The sequence below is a fragment of the Bos indicus genome, chromosome 8 (assembly GCF_029378745.1).
Source record: "Bos indicus isolate NIAB-ARS_2022 breed Sahiwal x Tharparkar chromosome 8, NIAB-ARS_B.indTharparkar_mat_pri_1.0, whole genome shotgun sequence".
NCBI lineage: Eukaryota > Metazoa > Chordata > Mammalia > Artiodactyla > Bovidae > Bos > Bos indicus.
The window spans coordinates 25,088,178-25,111,252 of record NC_091767.1 but is presented as its reverse complement, the minus strand read 5'-3'; the positions used below and the strand labels follow the sequence as shown (position 1 = coordinate 25,111,252).

The 23,075-nt window shown below is 35.9% G+C and overlaps 1 protein-coding gene across 2 annotated transcripts in view; it reads right to left on the bottom strand.

Moving 5' to 3' along the window:
* Positions 1-23,075, bottom strand: part of HAUS6 (HAUS augmin like complex subunit 6) — a 39,317-nt gene that overhangs the window by 12,075 nt on the left and 4,167 nt on the right. For both annotated transcript variants that reach the window (XM_019965897.2, XM_070794490.1), the window contains exons 2-12: positions 22,619-22,714; positions 19,718-19,796; positions 19,074-19,206; positions 16,055-16,202; positions 14,987-15,052; positions 14,629-14,677; positions 11,419-11,589; positions 9,413-9,606; positions 8,498-8,624; positions 7,918-8,020; positions 1,129-1,210 (exon numbers count right to left, since the gene is read on the bottom strand). In XM_019965897.2, the coding sequence (XP_019821456.2) occupies positions 1,129-1,210; positions 7,918-8,020; positions 8,498-8,624; positions 9,413-9,606; positions 11,419-11,589; positions 14,629-14,677; positions 14,987-15,052; positions 16,055-16,202; positions 19,074-19,206; positions 19,718-19,796; positions 22,619-22,714 (1,248 nt within the window). The remainder of the gene's footprint in view (positions 1-1,128; positions 1,211-7,917; positions 8,021-8,497; positions 8,625-9,412; positions 9,607-11,418; positions 11,590-14,628; positions 14,678-14,986; positions 15,053-16,054; positions 16,203-19,073; positions 19,207-19,717; positions 19,797-22,618; positions 22,715-23,075) is intronic.

The window sequence follows — 23,075 nt, the reverse complement described above, 5'->3', positions numbered from 1 at the left end:
AAAGGGGATGACAGAGGATGAGATGGCTGGATGGCATCACCAACTCAATGGACGTGAGTTTGAGTGAACTCCAGGAGATGGTGATGGACAGGGAGGCCTGGCATGCTGCAATTCATGGGGTCGCAAAGAGTCAGACACGACTGAGCAACTGAACTGAACTGAAGAGCATACAAAATGCAGGAGGCTTGAAGTCACTTAAAATTTAGAATCTTAGTTTTAGAATTATTATAAGTATTTTGTTTCCATACCTGTGCCTCATTAACATGGGGAAAGTGAACTAAAAGACACCTATTTAAATCAAATGGTAATCAAAAAAACAATAAAAAAGAATCTGTCTAGCATGTCTGTGTTTGACTGCTAGTTAATAATGTTTATTAAAGGAGAAACATATACACATTTAGAGATTTTTGCTTTTGTAATCTGACGTCAGTTTATTTAAGGGCCAAAATAGAATAATACAGAAAAAAAGGCAATAAATAAAATAAGACTACTACTAGTTAGTTACAATAAACTAACTAGGTTCAGCTTAATCATGCTAAACTTGGGGATTAGATTGAATCAGAAGTCTTCACTCCAAAAAAATTTTTAAGCATAGAACTCTTTTTATCAAATGGCATATAAAACCCCAATATACAATATAGATAAAAGTAAGCTGCTCAGGTTGAAATGGCAAAGGATGGAACAGCCACAGACTAAGTCTGACTCATCCACAGCATCAGAGGGAGCTGCAGAACACAGACTGAAAACCACCATCTAGGTAATTTCAGAAGTCCCTAAACACTTGGATTTAGTCAACAGTCAACAAGTGATTTCAAAGTTCACAGACACAAAAATGCCAAAATTCCCAAACTTGTATTAAATAATTCTCATATATATCTTTCTCTTCAAAAATTAGGTAATCCCCCTGAGTCTTAACATTTAGATAAGAATGAAGAGGAGAAAATGCCCATGCATCAGAAATGTTGAATCTTTCCAGAAAAGGGGGGTCCACAGTGGGAAAACACCATCTGATTAAGAGGAAAAAGTTATAAGCTATCCCATACTAGAGAAGCTTGAAAACTGACTGAAGATGGAACTAAAATTAATGAAGAGGAAAAATAATCAATACGAAAATCAAATCTGTTTTACCTGTTGGGTGGATCAGATTTAGTTTCCAGTGTACCACTTGCTCTTCTGCAATTATTTTCCTGGATATGTTGCTTAGGTGTAACTAAAGGAATAGAAAAATTAATTACTCTTTAATTATGCTTGTACATTCTAATATTTAGAGCTCTCTTGAAGTTCTCAACAGAAGAAAATAAAAAATAATATAAATGCTAATAGGAAAAGATAATTATTCAATTATTAACTATAAAGTAATACACATGACAGTGATGGAGAATCTGTACAATAGGCTCTTCTAAAAAGACAGCTCACACAAAGTTTCCCCAAAAGGGACAATCCACAATTCCCTAGTATTATATATAGCCATGTTTCATGTTTAAGTACATAGACAATGCACTTACCAAATAAACCAGCCAAAAAGTTATAGTACTTAGCGTATTTTAACCCAGCATCTACAACATCAACTGCTATGTATTTATTCTTCAACATACCATTTAATAATTATGTCACTGCAGTACTAACAATGGGGAAAAAATTTAAAATGGAGACCTGCCTTCAAGAAATCAGTATAGGAGAGACTATTGATAAGAAAAGCATTATGACATATTGTTACAGTATTATAATACAAGTACACACAGAATGCAAGAAGGCAGAAAGGCACCTGGTCCAGAGTAGGGAACATGAAGAAGCCAAGTACTAGGAGAATAAGGTGCACATTTGGTGTGCCAGGGCATAGCATATATCTAGTGAAGCAGCATAACAGGAAATAAAATTGAAGGAACTCATGGCTACATTTCAGAGGATATTCCAGGAGCTCCTCTTCTTTCAACATGTTTGATTCTGAAAGATTATTTATACATGTCCAAAGTGTTACTATATAAGAAACCAATGTGTATTGTAAAGTTTTCTTTTAATTCATCATAATGCCACCTTTTAACATTTTCAATAACCTACTAATGATGATGTAGTTTCTGTTATTTATAAAACATTCCAGGGCTTCCCTAGTGGTTCAGCGGTTAACAATCTGCCTTCCAATGCAGGGGACATTGGTTTGTTCCCTGGTCCAGGAAGATCCCACATGTCGTGAGGTAACTAAGCCTGTGTGCCACAACTACTAAGCCCACCCTCTAGAGCCCGTGAGCCACAACTGCTGAGACAATGTGCTACAGCCACTGAAACCCACGTGCCCTACGGCCTGTGCTACGCAACAAAGAGTAGCCCCTGTTCACTCCAACTGGAGAAAGCCAACAAAGCAACAAAGACCAAACACAGCCATAAATAAATAAATAGATAGATAGAAAACTCTTTTAAAAAATAAATAAATGGAAGTCTTAAAAGCAACCAGAGATCAAAAATTACCTACAAAGGAATGACAATTAGACTGACAGCAAATGTTTCAAAAAGAAGGCAGAAAGTAATGACGGCGTATTATCAAAGTCTCAAGGAAAAATTTAGTCTTGATCTTGAATCCTATAACCAATCTATCATTCATTAAGTAAAGAAGACATTTCTCCAAAGAAGACATACAGATAGTCAACAGACACACGAAAAGATGCTCAACATTGCTAATTATTAGAGAAATGCAAATCAACACCACAATATCAACCTCACACTGGTTAGAATGGCTACCATAAAAAAATCTAAAAATAATAAATGCTGGAGAGGATGTGGACACAAGGGAACTCTCCTACACAGGGGACTGTAAACTGGTGCAGCGACTATAGAAAACATATGGAGATTCCTTACAAATCTAAAAGCAAAACTACCATTTGATCCAGCAACTCCATTCCTGGATATATATGCAGAAAAAACAAAAACTCTAATTTGAAAAAACACATGCACCTCAATGTTCATAGCAGCACTATTTATAATAGTTAAGACATGGAAGCAAACCAAGTCTCCATCAACAGATTACTGGCTGAAGAAGTGGTATAAATGTGCATATATATGTATATGTGTGTGTGTGTGTGTGTGTGTGTGCATATATATACATATACATATATAAAGGGTATTTTGGGCTTCCCCAGTGGCTCAGCAGTAAAGGATCCGCCTGCAATGCAAGAGCTGCAGGAGACTCAGGTTCACACCCTGGGTGGGGAAGATCCCCTGGAGGAGGGCGTGGCAACCCACTCCAATATTCTTGCCTGGAGAATCCCATGGACAGAGGAGCCTGGCAGGCTACAATCCATAGCATCGCAAAGAGTCGGGCACAACTGAAGCAACATAGCACCCATGCAGACATAATGGATATTTATATGAATATTTCTGAGCCATAAAAGAGTAAAACATTGCCATTTCCACAACATGCATGGACTAAAGAATATTAGGTTTAGTGAAATTAGTCAGAGACAGACAAATACTATATGGTTCACTTATATGTGATTTCTAAAAAGTAATGGAAATTTTGTCTAACTCAATGAAACTATGAGCCATGCCGTGTAGGGCCACCCAAGACAGATGGCTCATGGTGGAGAGTTCTGACAAAACGTGGTCCACTGGAGAAGAGAATGCAAATCACTTCAGTACTCTTGCCTTGAGAACCTCATGAATAGTATGAAAAGGCAAAAAGATACGACACTGAAGGATGAACTCTGCAGATCAGTAGGCGCCCACAGAAGAGTGGAGAATAACACCAGAAAGAATGAAGAGACGGAGCCAAAGCAAAAACAACGCCCAGTTGTGGATGTGACTGGTGATGGAAGAAAAGTCCAATGCTGTAAAAAACAATATTGCATAGGAACCTGGAACGTTAGGTCCATGAATCAAGGTAAATTGGAAATGGTCAAACAGTAGATGGCAAGAGTAAACATCAACATTTTAGAAATCAGAGAACTAAAATGGACTGGAATGGGCGAATTTAACTTAGATGACCATTATATCTATTACTGTGGGCAAGAATCCCTTAGAAGAAATGGAGTAGCCATCATAGTCAATAAAAGTGTCCAAAATGCAGTCCTTGGGTGCACTCTCAAAAACCACAGAATGATCTCTGTTCATTTCCAAGGCAAACCATTCAATGTCACATTAATCCAAGTCTATGCCCCAACCAGTAATGCTGAAGAAGCTGAAGTTGAACAGTTTTATGAAGACCTACAAGACCTTCTAGAACTAACACCCAAAACAGATGTTCTTTTCATTATAGGGACTGGAATGCAAAATTAGTAAGTCAAGAGATACCTGGAATAACAGGCAAATTTGGCCTTAGAGTACAAAATGAAGCAGGGCAAAGGCTAACAGAGATTTGCCAAGAGAACGCACTAGTCACAGCAAACACCCTCTTCCACCAACACAAGAGACAACTCTACACATGAACATCACCAGATGGTCAATACCGAAATCAGATTCATTATATGCTTTGCAGCCAAAGATGAAGAAACTCTATACAGTCAGCAAAAACAAGACTGGGAGCTGACTGTAGCTCATATCATGAGCTCCTTATTGCCAAATTCAGACTGAAATTGAACAAAGTAGGGAAAACCACTAGACCATTCAGGTATGATCTAAATCAAATCCCTTATGATTATACAGTGGAAATGACAAATAGATTCAAGAGATTAGATCTGATAGAGTATCTGAAGAACTAAGGATAGATGTTTGTGACATTGTACAGGAGGCAGTGATAAAGACCTTTCCCAAGAAAAAGAAATGCAATAAGGGAAAATGGTTGTCTGAGGAGGCCTTACAAATAGCTAAGAAAAGAAGAAAAGCTAAAGTTAAAGGAGAAAAGTAAAGTATACCCATCTGAATGCAGAGTTCCAAAGAATAGCAAGGAGAGATAAGAAAGTCTTCCTTAGGGATCAATGCAAAGAAATAGAGGAAAACAATAGAATGGCAAAGACTAGACATTTCATCAAGAAAATCAGAGATACCAAGGGCACATTTCATGCAAAGATGGGCTCAATAAAGGACAAAAATGGAATGGACCTAACAGAAGCAGAAGATATTAAGAAGTGACAAGAATACACAGAAGAACTGGACAAAAAAGATCTTCATGACCCAGATAACCACGATGGTGTGATCACTCACCTAGAGCCAGACATCCTGGAATGCAAAGTCAAGTGGGCCTTAGGAAACAACACTACGAACAAAGCTTGTGGAGGTGATGGAATTCCAGTTGAGCTATTTCAAATCCTGAAACATGATGCTGTTAAAGTGATGCATTCAATATGCCAGCAAAGTTGGTAAACTCAGCAGTGGCCACAGGACTGGAAAAGGTCAGTTTTCATTATAATCCCAAAGAAAGTCAATGCCAAAGAATGCTCAAACTACTGCACAATTGCACTCATCTCACACGCTAGTAAAGTAATCCTCAAAATTCTCCAAGCCAGGCTTCAGCAATACGTGAACCGTGAATTTCCAGATGTTCAAGCTGGACTTAGAAAAGGCAGGGGAACAAAAAAAAAAAGAAAAGGCAGAGGAACCAGAGATAAAATTGCCAACATCCAATGAATCACAGAAAAAGCAAGAGAGTTCCAGAAAAACATCTATTTCTGCTTTATTGACTACACCAAAGGCTTTGACTGTGTGGATCACAACAAACTGTAGAAAATTCTTGAAGAGATGGGAATATCAGACCACCTGACCTGCCTCCTGAGAAATCTGTATGCAGGTCAAGAAGCAAAAGTTAGAACAGGACATGAAACAACAGACTGGTTCAAAATTGCGAAAGAAGTATGTTAAGGCTGTATATTTTCACCCTGCTTATGTAATTTATATGTAGAGTACATCATGTGAAAAGTCGGTGTGGATGAAACACAAGCTGGAATCAAGATTGCTGGGAGAAATACCAATAACCTCAGATATGCAGATGATACCACCCTTACGGCAGAAAGCGAAGAGCTAAAGAGCCTCTTGATGAAAGTGAAAGAGGAGAGTGAAAAAGCTGGCTTAAAATTCAATATTCAAAAAACAAAGATCATGGCATCCAGTCCCATCACTGCATGGCAAACAGATAGGGTAACAATGAAACAGTGACAGACTTTTATTTTCTTGGGTTCCAAAATCTCTGCAGATGGTAACTACAGCCATGAAATTAAAAGACGCTTGCTCCTTGTAAGAAAAGCTATGACCCTCCTAGACAACATATTAAAAAGCAGAGACATTACTTTGCCAACAAAGGTCTGTCTTGTCAAAGCTATGGTTTTTCCAGTAGTCAAGTATGGATGTGAGAGCTGGACCATAAAGAAAGCCAAGTGCCTAAGAATTAATTATTTTGAACTGTGGTGCTGGAGAAGACTCTTGAGCGTCTCTTGGACTGCAAGGAGATTAAACCACCAATCCTAAAGGAAATGTGTCCTGAATATTCATTGGAAGGACTGATGCTGAAGCTGAAGCTCCAATACTTTGCCCACCTCATGCAAAGACCTGACTCACTGGAAAAGACCCTGATGCTGGGAAAGGAAAGGGGACGACAGAGGATGAGATGGTTGGATGGCATCACAGACTCAATGGACATGAGTTTGAGCAAGCTCTGGGAGTTGGTGATGGACAGGGAAGCCTGGCATGTTGTAGTTCATGGGGTCGCAAAAAGTTGGACACGACTGTGCAACTTTCACTCAAACTAAATATGCCAAGAGTAAAAAGGCCCCTTCCAAGCTGAAGTGAGAACATAATGCCAACCAAATATGTCAAGAACTATCAAAGTAATTCTGTCATCATAAATAACGCTCTGAATCTGAAAGTCTTCATTCAACAAACGATGCAGTCTTTTCTGTCTACACTTCTGCTGGCTCCTATCCTTGACCTGTGCTCTCTGGTCTATGATGTTTCCCAGTTAGTGTCCTCCTCACATACACCTGACTCTCAAAACAAATCACCTATGCTAGTTGTGGTTATCCTTTTCTTCCTAAGTCCTGTGCTGACTGCTGCCATGATCGAATACCTGCCTGAACTTCACTGTGACCTACTCCTCACTGGCTACATATTCCAACATTTTTTATTCACTTATTCCTCTACCTATCTACCTTACATTTACTGAACCCAGTAACAATTTCTTGTACACAAGCAGCAGACAATTGGGGAGACTAAGTATGAAATGGCTATTAGATACTGCAGAGAAATTAACTTTGAGGTGTGACAATGGTATGATGTTTGAGGAAACTGGATGAGATATTATAGAACTATTATTAATTTTAAGTATAAAATTAATGGCAATTAAACAGGAAAAAGTCCTTATTTTCATGGGAGTGCATGCTGAAACACTTAAGAGTAAAGTGTTAACATTTCAAATGGTTTAGCAAAGAAAACTACACATTTAAAGCAAAAATCTCAACTGCAGAAACAGGCAATGATTAGGTATCCTTCTTTCATGTTAAAAAATCATGGGCTTCTACACAAAAACTTATAAATGAATATTAATAGCAGCATTACTCATAGTAGCCAAATGGTGGAAACAATACAAAGATTGTGCAAAGTAAAAAACTGTGCAAGTAAAGAAAGGAGACACAATAAGCCTATTATATGATGTTCTTTACATGAAATATCCAGAATAGGCAAATTCACAGAGACTGGGAGAATGTTAGTCATTGTCAGGGTCTGGGAGAAGGGGAAATGAGAAGTAATTGCCAATAGGTACCAAGTTTTCTTTTGAGGTAATAAAAATACACAGAATTAGCTAGTGGTAATGGTTGTACACTTTTGCAAATTTACTAAATGCCACTGAGTTGGACACTTTGCAATGACCAAAATGCTATATACATTTCACCACAAAATATAACTGGGAAAAAAACATGAAAGAATATGTAAGAACTATTATTATAGTGAGAAATATTAATGAGAGGCAAGTTTAAAAGAGAAAAAAAGTAAAAAACCAACCTGGAAGTGAAGCAGGATACTGTAAAAGAATGCTCCTCGCATATGCTTCTTCTGAGGCAGGATCAAACGAAAGTGGAGACATAGGCGGTAAAAGATCCACAGCCTCAAACAAAGAATTTATTATTTTGAAATATACACACTTTACTCAGTACCATAATGACAATACTAAATTAACCTATGAAAGGATGATTTCTTTTTTCCATAATAAAGATAGAATTGCCAAACATACAAATTATATAACTGTTTTAAACTAAAGAATACAATATTTGGAGTAAGAAGACTACTTTGTCCTCCAATTATGCCTCAAATGTAACAGAACCTAACATAAAGAGAAATGTCTCATTTTCCTTTTAACACAATCCATTGAATCTAAAAATATTAACCATATCATAAGACCTTGATGAACATTCTAATGTGTATTTAGGAAAATCAAAGAAACCAAAATATTTGAAATGTAGGCTCAGATGCAAAGATGACAAGCATATACACATATAGCACTTCTAAGTCACTTGTTACATGATAAATCAAGAGATTACAAGAGATTAAACTATTCTCCAAAAGGCAAGTCAATATTACTTACTGGAGTAGAACCCTTAATTATACTGAAAGGAGACAAGCCAAGAAACTCTTTCCACTTTTTATGCCATTCTTCTTGCTTTTCAACAACAGAATGTCTTATAGTTTTGAGAGCTTCTGTTATTTTATACCTGTGATGGAATAAAAAATAACTTCATTCAAAACATGAATATATAAAAAGGACTAAGAAAAAGTACTGAAATAAGAATTTGTGGTATATGTGGGAAACCTCTGTAACTTCTCAGTTTTGCTGTGAACCTTAAATTCTTCTTTAAAAACCTCAATTTAAAAAATTTAACAGCCAATTTAAAAAATCAAAAAAAATGAACAAAAATAAAAAAGAATACAATGGGGCATTCCAGATGACACAGTGATAAAGAATCCACCTGATAATGCAAGAGGCACAAGAGACGCAGGTTTGATCCCTGGGTCGGGATGATCCCAGGGAGTAAGAAATGGCAACCTGCTCCACTAATCTTGTCTGGGAAATCCCAAGGACAGAGGAGCCTGGCGGGCTACAGTCCATGGGATGGCAAAAGAGTTGGACACAACTTAGTGACTAAATACCACACCACCACCACAAAAGAAAGCTAGAGAAAAGCTTAAATTATTTCATTAAGAATTATCACTCAGGGCAAGTAATATACACCAGACAAAAGAAAACTACATTAATCTTCCTTTCTATTTCATGTGTCTCTCTAGAAGTTGATAACATATGGTTTTTGAGTACCAGTAAAATTTTCACATTTGTTTGCCAAAGCTACAGAGGTGTTAACTAGAGTTGTGCTGAGAAATTATCAAAACCACCCTGCTGCTGCTGCTAAGTCGCTTCAGTCGTGTCCAACTCTGTGCGACCCCATAGACGGCAGCCCACCCTACTCTTCCCCAAATGAAATAACAGAGGATCTTTATAGTGTACCTCATATGCTTCAGATCTGACAGTCTTTCTTTCTGAAATCTGGTCTCTTTTTCAAGGAAGTGAAGGTCTATTGTCAGTCTTGCTTGGTCAGTTTGACAACATTCACATTTCATTACTTTCAAGACTTCATTTAATAACCAAAAAACTGTTAAGATGTTCAATTTTCCAGCCTCATAAATATTTCCTGTGTGCAACTAAGGATTCAGAAAGGAAAAAAAGTGGTGAACTATAGATTCTTAAGATAATAAAATGCTATAAGAACATATTTACGTCTGTCACTAATATATAAAAAGGCTACAAGAGTGAAAAAAAAAAGCTACACAAAATTATGTAAATAATTCTGATCCAAAGAAGACTACTGTGGAAGAATTAACACACCATGCTACATTTTTGTTATCATGCAAAAAAAGTTGAAAACTAGAATAAAAGAAATGCAAAGAAATGGAAAGCAAAATAAAGACTGAGGAGAAAGATTAGGCTTAGATAAAGATCATGAGTTCATGTTTTAACAAAAGTTGCAAATTGAAGGGCCCCTAAAGACTGATTCCAAACTTAGACATTTTTATTTGGCCTGTACAGTTCCAAAGTTTTAAAATCATTTGAATTAGTTACCAATATTTTTTAAAAAGATTTCATCATTTCCTGGTGCTTCCCTGGTGGCTCAGTGGTTAAAAATCCACTTGCCAATGCAAGAGACAGAGGTTCGATCCCTGGGTCAGGAAGATCCCCTGGAGAAGGAAATGGCAACCCACTCTGGTATAATTGCCTGGAGAACCCCCATGGACAGAGTTGCCTGGTGGGCTACAGTCCATGGAGTTGAAAAAGAGCCAGACATGATTTAGCAACTATACAACATTTTTTACTTTATCCCTATAGTTACACACAATTAGTATACTTAATTTATATGATATTACCTGCCTAGCTCCTATAGGAATCTGTGTTTACAGATCCTAATTTTTTATGTACTCTGAATTTGAAGTGCCTGACATGTTACCCATTAAAGTTCTTCAGGGTCACAATATTTTATCTTTATATCCCCTTGTTGTTGTTGTTTAATCGCTAAGTTATGCCCGACTCTTTGCAACCCCATGGACTGTAGCCTGCCAGGCTCCTCTGTCGAGGGGATTTCCCAGGCAAGAATATTGGAGTGGGTTGCCATTTCCTTTTCCAGGGGATCTTCCCAATCCAGGGATCGAACCCAAGTCTTCTGCATTGGCAGGAGAGTTCTTTACCACTGAGTCACCTGGGAAGCCTTTATATCCCCTACATGACAATAAAGTCAATGCTTAATAAATTTTAATTTACTAAGAAAAAAAAAAAGTAGTGATTCAGATGTAAATGTCCTATAAGCAAGTGGAAAAATTTGATACAGTTTGAATTGAAGGGGAGAGACTGGAAATAAAAATTTGGTAATATTATTGTACAGGAGGCTGATGAGACCATGGAACTGGATAAGAATTTACATATGAATTTATAACATGAGGAAGAAACGAGAGCATTAAAGGAATAATAGGGAACACATTCACTTAAAAGTCAGAGAAAAAGGAACCAATGGAAAAATGGAAACAGTAGTCTGAAACGCCACAGGAGGGCAAAGACACTGAGGTCACAAAAGCTAAAAGAAAAGACTTTAATCGAATCAAGATCAAAGAAAATAAGAAAATGGAGAGTTTTTAAAAAGAAATTTAGCTATCAGAGATCATTATTGTTCTCTTTGAGAATTTATAAAGAATTAGGTACCATATCATCTTCCTATTAAGTACCTCCTACTCTCTACACTGTATGATGTAGCACCATAAAAGGTATGAACAATTAATAAAAGTTGATAGATATAAATATACACACCCTTAACAGTACCCCTCGTTATGAAAGATTCACCAGATACATGCACAAAAGTAAATTCTGAAAACAGTAGAAAAAGATTGTAAGAAAAACAATATACAAAACATAAAATAATTAAGTGAAAGGAGTTTTCTCAAAAGCTTCCTTAATTATCAAATACTTACCTGACACATTTGTTTCTCAATTTTATCAAGTAAGAGGCTTGGAATATTGATAGCAATGTCAGTTCCATCTAAAGTATAATTGTTATCAAGACTAAGGACTGAACTAACAACTTCTCTCTCTTTTTCCAAAAACATAAGTGTTTCATTCACGTTAGTCCACAAAGACCGAACCTTTGAAAACACAAACAAATATTAAAGTCTACATATAATCAGTCTATATATACATTAAAGATATATGCTCTTTTCCAGGAACAAATGAAATATTCCTGGAATATATGCTCTTTTCCAGGAACAAATGAAATATTCCTGGAATGGCTTCGGTAACAAAATTAACTATTTTAACAGTCTAAAAGCACTGATACTACTTTCAACAGCACTTTAAAGAATTTCTCAGGAGAATCTAGACCATTATGATTTGCAAAACATACCTAAGAAACCTTACATTATCAAGATGCAATTAGCATTTCCTATATTCTGATATGCCATCAATCTAAAGGAGATTTTTCAAGAAGAATAAAAGCTTTTCAGGAGAAAAAAGAAAAAACCATATATCAACTTTTAAGAGTCATTCAAGTTTCAAAGAGTTAAAATGTCAAAAACTATGTATTAATCTATGTTTATTAAATTAATTATAAGAATGTTCATAGCACTCATTTGTAATAGTCAAAAACTGTAATGAATCCAAAGAATTACCTTGAGTAAAAAGAGTATATTTTGCTATACTCATAAAATAGAATATTAGACAGCAATGAGAATGAACACATACAACAGCAAGGATAAAACAGCATTAAGTGAAAGAAGCTGAATACAAAAGAATATATTTTATACATGCCCATTTATGGGTCAAACAGGCAAAACTAATCTTTAGTGTAAGGAGTGAGGATAGTGTTTATTCTTGGAAGGAAACAGCCGTGAATGAAAGGGGGTTCAATGCTCCTGGGGTGATGGTAACATTCTGTTCCTTAAGTTAAATGCTGGTTACATGGATATGTTCACTTTGTGAAATTTTGTCAAGCTACATACGATTTTTGCACGTTTTTGCACGTATGTTATTATGCCTCAAAAGAATTTACAAAAGTAGAGAGGAGGAGGGAAAATATAATAATTATATTTGTGTTAGTGTCTGTGTCTTCTCACAGCACAAAGAAAAGTTGTTCCACAAAGGAAGTCTCATTGGCTGGCCATCTAGAGATCTCACAGGATGACATCTCCTTGGTGAATGTACAAAGATCCAGCATCTGGGTCTCAGATTTTTCAAGTCTAGAAATTTTATCTTGTCAATGGCACAAAGTTGACTCAGGGAAACTAAATATTACCTAAACTCAAGAGAGATACGGAGAAAGCAATGGCACCCCACTCCAATCCTCTTGCCTGGAAAATCCCATGGACGGAGGAGCCTGGTAGGCTGCAGTCCATGGGGTCACGAAGACTCGGACACGACTGAACGACTTCACTTTCACTTTTCACTTTCGTGCACTGGAGAAGGAAATGGCAACCCACTCCAGTGTTCTTGCCTGGAGAATCCCAGGGACGGGGAGCCTGGTGGGCTGCCGTCTATGGGGTCACACAGAGTCGGACATGACTGACGCGACTTAGCAGACTTAGCAGCAGCAGCGAGAGAGATAGCTATGAACTTCTCTTGTGGTCCTGTGGCTAAGACTCTGCACTCTCAACACAGGAGGCCTAGGTTCGATCCCTGGTCAGGGAGCTAGATATCATAAGCCACAACTAAAGATTTTACATTCCACAACTAAGACAAATAAATATATAAATTTTTTTGCTATGAAAACTCTTATTGGATTTCATACCAACCTAACGTATTAAGCTTACAATCAAAGATACTATATTCAACAACAGGAATATTCGTATTCGCTGAACTAGAAGCTCCATAAAGGAAGTGACTCTGCTTGTTTTCTTCAGTGCTCTAGCCCACACTATCTAGAAGAATGTCTAGCAAATAATCAATAAATAGTCACTGAATTAATGAATAATTATTTCCTGCTCTTGTTTAGTCACTAAGTTGTGTCTGACTCTGCAATTCCATGGACTGCAGCACGCCGGGCTTCCCTGTCTTTCACTATCACCTGGAGTTTCCTCGGATTCATGTCCATTGAGTCAGAGATGCCACCCCATTCTCCTTTTGCCATCAATCTTTCCCAGCGTCAGGGTCTTTTCCAATGAGTTGGCTCTTTGCATTAGGGGGTCAAATTACTGGAGCTTCAGCTTCAGTCCTTCGAATGAATATTCAGAGTTGATTTCCCTTAGGATTGACTAACTTGATCTCCTTGCAGTCCAAGGGACTCTCAACTGTCTTCTCCAACACCACAGTTCAAAAGCATCAATTCTTCAGCACTCAGCCTTCTTTATACTCCAACTCTCACATCCATACATGACTACTGGAAAAACCATAGCTTTGACTATCCACACCTGTGTTGGCAAAGTCTCTGCTTTTTAATACACTGTCTAGGTTTATCATAGCTTTTCTTCCAAGGAGCAAGTGTCTTTTAATTTCATGGCTGCAGTCACCATCTGCAGTGACTTTGGAGCCCAAGAAAATAAAATCTGACACTGCTTCCACTTTTCCCCCTTCTATTTGCCATGAAGTGATGGGGCCAGATTCATGATCCTGAGGAGGGCACTCACCTTTTCCAAAGACAAACTGCCTAAAAAGTCAAATCAATACTCCAAAGCAGCCTGGTGACCATAGAATAAGAATACAGAGTCTGAGAGAGATTTCATCCAAATACAAAGACCTAAGAAAACTCTCCTACCCCACATTTGTTAAAGCCAACCTCTGAAAGCCTCAGATCATCTATAACTGCCAGATTCCTCATGCCAGTCTCAATGTGACTTCTCATTTTTCTTCCAAACTTACCACTATCCTCCTTCAAATCATGTATTTTTTTGCTTAGATAAATATTACTGATTAAGCTACAATCAAACTGAACTTTCCTTGCTAGAGTGAAAGATTTTAAATTAACCAAATTTAAAACTGTGTTGTATACATTTAGTCTGATTATAAGCTAATTTTTTCCATTATATTCAACTGTCTGAAAGGCACCTGTTGATACTTTTATGTCCATACAACTTATGAGTTAAAAAAATGTATAACACTGTTACAAAAAGAGACATACATGAGTTCAGTTAAGTAAGTAAACACTGCATATCACAAAACAAACATTAAATTTTTCCCTTCAAAAGTTGTCTTACCTTTTGAATTTTCTCTTGTATATTACTTTGGTCATCACAGGGTTCCATTCTAGTTAAAAATTAAATAATCTCATTAGTCAATTAAAAAAAAATGGTAACTTACCATCCAAAGAGCTAATTAATCTGTAAACCCACCCACTAACAACCATTCCTATTAAAAGCAAAAATAAAACTCAACCTCAAACCTATCATAATTTATTAGAAGAATTGGACTAGGAATCTATGTTTTTGTCATATTATAAACTAGGTATTGAAATGTTATTTTAACTAATCTCATTGTTTGTTTGTTTTTTAACCTATAACATGCAGGAGGTTAAACTAATACTTCAGGCAACTTTCAGCTCTAGAAGTCACTTACTTTTTTATTTGGTTTTCCAGTCCCATACATTCTGATCTCAAATTTCGTACCTGTTTAACTGACAATCTGCAACAAAAACATACAAAATGACAGCTATAATTCTACTACAACAGTATAGGCCACTTTGATATTTCCCCCCGTTTCATATCTTTACTCAAGGCCTCTAAGGGCTACTCTTCCAAATAAACCAGTAGCTAGTCTTAAAGGGGCTCTAGACTCCCTTTAAGAATTACAAGAGTGATGTAACATATAGGCAGGACTATTGAGATAAACCAGAACTTCTTGGTTCATAAACTCTGACTTCAGGTAAAAATGCTGGAGGTCAGACTACCCTGCTCTCTTATCCTTACCTCACATTCTTAGGGGATAAATTCAAATGTTACCTGAGGCAGGCAACATTGCAGTTTTAAGGAGATTTCAAAGGATTTTGTAGCTTTCATAATAGATAAGACAGCATGTAAAAAGCTATCTTACTATAGTTGTTTATAATTATTAAAAATTGGACACATTCTATGTCTTGGGAGTAAGAACCTTGCCTCTTTGTTTAATGCTGTAGGACCAGTGTGTAACCAATATCTGGCACACAGAGGTACAAATAAAAAAAATGTGCTGAATAGATGAACGTAAATAAATATAAGGCAATATAAAATGGCTAAAGAAACCAGTATACCTTCTCAACAGATGCTAAGTAGACATTAAAAGTAATACATTAAAGCAATATGGAAAAACTTATAGAATAAAATATCAAGAGAAAAAAGGATACAAAATGGAATGAGCACTATAATTACAGCTTAAAATTTTATTTTCATCTTTAAAAGAAAAAACACCTGAAGAAACTGAATTTTTGAACAAAATGATATCCTCCTTTTCTCTAAACTTTCATTTACAGCATGCCTAAAGTTTTAAAGTACTTTATTCAGAAGTGATCAGGCTTTAAAATAGAAAGATAAAAGATAATTGCCAAGGGGTTTTGAGGTATTCATGAATTACTGCCACCGAAGGGATACTGATGACATTTGTTCATAAAGAAAGGAATTTTCATTTTCTAACCATCAAAGTATTACTTACTGTGCATTTTCTTGATATTTTCGGGTAACACAATCTTCTCTTTGCAAAACTTGTAAAAATCTATTACGTGCTACAAGGCATCTGGCAAGGCATATGTGCAAATCTTGTGGTTTAACATTAAATGTCTCTGTAAAACGTATAGAAGAATCTACATGGAAGATAAAATACAGAAAACTTAGACTTGTGCTGTGCTGTGCTTAGTTGCTCAGTCATGTCCGACTCTGTAACCCATGGACTGTAGTTCCTCTGTCCATGGGGATTCTCCATGCAAGAATACTCAAGTGGGTTGCCATGCCTTCCTCCAGGGGATCTTCCCAACCCAAGGATCGAACCCAGGTCTCCAACATTACAGGCAGATTCTTCACCTTCTGAGCCACAAGGAAAGCCCAAACTTAGATTTACAAGCTAATAAATATAAAAAATGTGAGACTGTTGAGAAATTAACAACCTCACTTAACTAACAACTCCTTAAAAGCTGGTATGACAATACACACAAATATACAACTCATTTCAATAAAAGCAAGGATGACCTGTTTTTTAAAGAAGGCAACTAAAAAAGGATTGGGGACTTCCCAGATGATACAGTGGTAAAGAATCCGCCCGCCAATGCACAAGATAAAAGAGAGAAGGATTCGATCTCTGGGTCAGGAAGATCACCTGGTATAGGAAATGGCAACCCACTCCAGTATTCCTGCCTGGAAAATTCCATGGAGAGAAAGAGCCTAGCAGACTATGGTCCATGGGGTCGCAAAGAGTGTGACATAACTAAACAACTGAACATACACAAAAAAGGATTATCTGAAGTTGAGTTATTTTACATAACTAAAAATTTTTAGAATCCATCTGCCCAAAATAATTCTTATTATCACAGCACAAAACATCCATAAACAAATACGCTGTTACACATAAGCAACTTCTTAACACACCTTCTAACAACAAAGGAAGAAAATTAAAAGGGATGAGGTGAGATCACATCACCTTCATTGCTGCCATCAGCCTACTTTTCTTCCCAGTAAGACCAACAGGGTAAGACAACCAAATAAAACCAATCTCCATTTCTCAAGTAATTCTTGGCTATGTTACTAATGATCAAAGCAGACCCCGAGAAAAATCCATCCAATGATTTTAGAGTTCGGGTTTTCACATGCAATAACATGTAATAAATCCTACTTTAAGATGGCTAATACAATAAAGATAGATATGCTGGAAAACAATGGCCTCACACTATACTTAACATGACAAATCCACGTGCTAGATCACCCACAAAAAAATAAATCAAAAATTCTAAATATTTAACAGGAGATGAGTTTATTGGATATAGAAATCATCCATAAACTGAATACAGTAAATGAAACTGCTTTAAATAAGAAATCGGATAAGCCATGCCTAAAAGCTTTACGTACAATAAACTCTTGCCAAATCCAAATACACATGATTTATATAAAACAGTTTGGGTTACATGTAACTAAAATGGATCATCTAATAGAAAAACTGGTAAAGTGCTCATGCCACATTAAATTTAAAATATGCAAATACTTATAAAATAAGATCACATGTACATGTTTTAAAAAACCACGCAGAGAAGATAAACTAGAAAAAAGGTACTGTACATATACATATATACACAAATACATATACGCACAAACACAATATATACTTTGAACACACAATAAAGTTTGTCATTGTACATTGTTTTTATAGCAAAATATTAGGGGAAAAAAAAAGCCAATGTCTGTCAGAACAAATGTGTGATTAAATACACTATGACACACCCATTCAAATACCCAGTTCCAAAGACAGAAAAAGAATAAGATCTATGAACTGATATGTAATGATCTCCAATATACACTGTTACATAAAAAACACGAGACTGAAAATCGTCACCATTTAGGGTTTAAAAAGAATATATACATATTTGCCAGAATTACTGATTCCAATGGCTGCTTCTGAAAAGGGAATCCAGGTAACCTAGATTATAGATAGCACCTCTATAGATATCACTCGACAGTCAGAAGTGGAAGACACTTTTCACTTTCTAAATTTTGAATCATAAGAATGTATTACTCAAAATAATTAAAATGTACAATATGACACTAAAAAAACAAAAAACAACAACAACAAAACACCTACAAGAAATCAAAATGTCAGCAGTGGTTATCTCTAGAAACTGGAAGATGGGATTGTACTGAACCAACGTTTTCATCTTTTTCCTCCCGTGTTTTATGAGCATAACTCAGCATAACTCAATTAAACAGAGCAGCATATTTAATAAGCTACAAATGGCATTAAGTCTTAGCGTAAAAACCCATCATTTTGTTGCTAAGATTTAGCAATTAGATCAAATCCCTTTAAAACACAATTTCAACCAAAATATTCCAACACATTGCCAGTAGCCAAACTAAATCTCTAACAAATTCAATACAACATTTAATACAATGTATTACAGGCAAACTATAACCTGTAGGTCTGCTGCTGCTGCTGCCGCCGCTAAGTCACTTCAATCATGTCCGACTCTTTGAGACCCCATGGACTGCAGCCTTCCAGGCTCCTCTGTCCATGGGATTTTCCAGGCAAGAATACTGGAGTGGGGTGCCATTGCCTTCGAACCTGTAGGTCTAACCTGGCCCATTTTTGTGAGGTCAGCAAACTAGGCCTGCTTTCTACATTTTTAAGGAGTTGTATTACAAAAAGATTTTTTTTTAATTCACAGAAAGGTGTATGTGACAAAGACTCATGTGGTCCACAAAGCGTAAAATATTCACTGTCAGATCTCACATAGAAAATGTTCCCCAACCCTGTATTAGAACATAATAACCCACATTGCTACCTATGTTCATTATGACAGGATTTCAAACTGCAGTTCCAATAAAATATTAACTATTTGCCTTTGGAGATAAAGTAATATCTTTATCTTACCTTATTTTATTAAACTCTCTTGATGATTTACAAATTATAAGAAATAATAAAAACCAAGAATCAAAGCTGAAAAAAAAAAAATCTTACCATAAGCTTAACTTACTTTTAGAATGGGTTTTTATATATTTTACTGCAACAAATCTTGCAAAGTGATACATTATATGAATAAACTTAGGACCAACTGGAAATAGAAATAGTGAACCAACAACTTGAGGAAAGCTACTTCCACATTCGGCCTATGATAAAAAGAAATAAGACAATTTGAAGACATTATCAATGATAACCTTTATATTTACATCATACTGTTTTTAAAGCACAACAGGATTTATCAGAATTATTCCATTTGAACCACAAGTTAAATTTTTGAAACTTTCTAAGCTCTTGGTAGACTCAGTCACAAAAAGTAATTAAAATTTAAAGTCACAATTATTGATATAATTTGGGGACAAAAGCTAAAATAATCTATAGTCAAAATTATTTCCTTAAACAAAAACTGTTATATAAATTCCTAGGAACTCAAAAACCTATTTCCGAGGCACTTAGTAAAAAAACTGGTTTCCCAGAAACAGAGTCCCAATCAAAACCACCAGAAAGTATTATTCTGATATTTCTTATTTATACTATTAGCATAAAAGCATTAAGAAGATTTCACCTTTAAAAAAATTAATGTACCTCAATAAAGCCAGACAAAAAAACTGCAGTTTTCAACTGCTCAAAATTTGCATCTTTTAGAAAGAGAATACTTACAGAAATCTTTTTTAACCATTCACAGAAAAGTTTTCGGAATTCAACATCACGTTTTTGATCAAATGGAGGCCAACAATGTCTTTAAGACAAAAATAAAAATTAGAATTATGAACAAAAAAACAAACTCAGCAAAACTTTAAAATATCAAATTTATCTCCTAGCTCAGCTGATAAGGAATCTGCCTGCAATGCAGGAGACCCTGGTTTGATTCCTGGCTCAGGAAGATCTGCTGAAAAAGGGATAGGCTATCCACTCCAGTATTCTTGGGCTTCCTTGGTGGCTCAGCAGGTAAAGAATCCACCTGCAAAGTGGGAGACCTGGGTTTGATCCCTGGATTGGGAAGATCCCCTGGAGAAGGGAATGGCTACCCATTTCAGTATTCTTGCCTGGAGAATTCCATGGACTATAGTCCATGGGTTACAAAGAGTCAGACAGGACTGAGTGACTTTCACTCACTAGAAACATTATTGCTAAATCGAGGCTAACATTGTTGGCAAAAACTCAACATTCAGAAAACAAAGATCATGGCATCCGGTCCCCTCACTTCATGGCAAATAGATGGGTAAACAATGGAAACAGTGACAGACTTTATTTTCTTGGGCTCCAAAATCACTGCAGATAGTTACTACAGCCGTGAAATTAAAAGATACTGCTCCTTGAAAGAAAAGCTATGACCAACCTAGACAGCATATTAAAAAGCAGAGACTACTTTGCCAACAAACAGCCATCCAGTCAAAGCTATGGTTTTTCCAGTAGTCATGTATGGATGTGAGAGCTGGACTATAAAGAAAGTTGAGTACCAAAGAATTGATGCTTTTGAACTGTGGTGTTGGAGAAGCCTCTTCAGAGTCCGTCCCTTGGACTGCAAGGAGATCAAACCAGTCAATCCTAAAGGAAATCAGTCCTGAATATTCATTGGGAGGACTGATGCTGAAGCTGAAACTCCTATACTTTGGCCACCTGATGCAAAGAACTGACTCATTGGAAAAGACCCTGATGCTGGGAAAGACTGAAGCCAAGAGGAGAAGGAGACGACAGAGGACAAGATGGTTGGATGGCATCACTGACTCGATGGACATGAGTTTGAGCAGGCTCTGGGAGTTGGTGATGGACAGGGTAGCCTGGCATGCTGTAGTCCATGGGGTCATAAAGAGTCAGACACGATTGCGTGACTGAATTGAACTGAAGGCTAACATTCATATATTTCAAGTAAAGAGAGACCAACCTGTAAGAAATTAGGTATTTTTCTTTATAAACATCTATAGGGTTAAACTCTGTTTAGTGTGAGTAATCAATGAATACATAGTGATAAATATAGGAATGAATCACTATTAAAATTAGTGAAAATCGGTTAAAGAAGACAACATGCTCAACGAATTTCTAAGCTAACACATAAAGATGGTGTAAATAAATTAGTATGTTAAGTCTGGGGCAAAAGAGAGAAACATAAATGTTTACACATGAAAAGCACAAGAAGAATGGCCTAAGAGATCATGACCCCTAGGGATAATCCATATCACAGTCAGTAGGTGCTACTGTTCTGTGGACAAACAAGATATAAAATTACTAAAAATTCAGTTTTAGTAAATAATGGATTTTAAAATTTGCCTATTGCTTCCCACTGATAATCAGTTTTATCTAAATTTTTATTCTGAGGCATAATTATTTATGCCCGTTATTTTTCATATTTCTATAGCATAACATACCTTGTGTATTCACAGAAAAAAAATTAAGTATGCATAAAAAAAGTTTAAAAGGCTGGAATAACAACAGTGATATTCTCTAGTTGGGTTTAAGAATGATTTTTACTTCTTTAGCTTTTTCTGTATTTGCTGAATTGCTTTAAATAAACTCTATTTTGTTTATAATGAGGAAAAAAATCCAAAAATCTATTTTTATCCGAGCAAGGGAAGCCCTATAACTTAGTGATGTCTGAATGCCTGCTAAGTTGCTTCAGTTGTGTCTGACTCTTTACAACCCTGTGGACTATAGCCCGCCAGGCTCCTCTATCCATGGATTCTCCAGGCAAGAATACGGGAGTGGGCTGCCATGCCCTCTTCCAGGGGATCTTCTCAACCCAGGGATTGAATCCCCGTCTCCTGTATTGCAGTCAGATTCTTTACTGTTGAATCACTAGGGAACCCCATAATACAGTGATAGGGATTTCCAAAATATGCTTCAAATATACTTGTTCTCTTGGTCACTCAAAACTTTAACTGAAGGCAAGACTATTAAATTATCATAAATAAAAACAATGGACTTACTATTTAAGAGAATGATGACACAACATAAATATTAAAACAAATTTGAACATTTTTTTATGACAGATGAAACCCAAATCACCTACAAAATAACTTGGAATCAAGGTTAGTGATTATTCACATTTTTATCTCTTCTTATACTATTTAATATACAACAGTATAGGACAATAGGCTAAACTTAATAGGAATGATCTTTGTCTATAGCACTTGACACTTCTATATATTATGACAAAAATAATGATTTACAGAAATTTTAGGAAATAAAAACAGACAAAACAAACAATATTGCCTATAAGAAAAAGGAGTAAAGGGGAAATTAACAACAAAAATCAAAACAAAATTAAGTGCATGGCTAGATTAGTATCAATTAATTACTCTAATAAATAAGACTATGAAGAAGTTAGGAATTACATATGTATAAAATAAAATCCATATTACTTATGAAATCTACCATGAATTCAAGTACTGAAAAAAAGGACTCAGATTAATAAAGGTTAGGTACTAAATCTGTAAGACCCAAACCTACTTTTTATAAAATACATTCAAAATAATAGTTGAAAGCCAAAGTTGAAATTCTCACTATATCAAGTCATAATCCCTTTTTTAAGTCCCTTACAAAAATAAAATAACTTTTACTCACTTGAAAACTTCTTTGGTGAGAGACTTGTCAAGTGTTTGAAACAAAAAATAAGAAACTATGTGAAAGGCATCACGGTTCAGCTTGTCAAACATGTTCCTATGGTTTAAAAGGAAATAAACACAGGAAAAAAGAAAAGGTTAATAAAACAGTATCACAAAAAGCGGTGTAAGAGTTTGACACAAATTAGTAGTTTTCATTCTGTTCAAGAGGTCAAAACAAATTTTCTATTTCATGTATACATTTATAACCAATTAAGAAACACATGCAAGTTTTTATATTTTGGTTCTGAAAATATAGACCAAATAGAAGAAAACTGGTAGAACTTTATTTCAATTAATACATTCTACAAAAAGAAAAGGAAAGTCTAATTAGGCGAAGAGAAAACCATGGCTAAGATAAGTGAAAATGTGATACCAACCAACATTTTCTGACAATAAAAGACTTAAAATTTATTGAC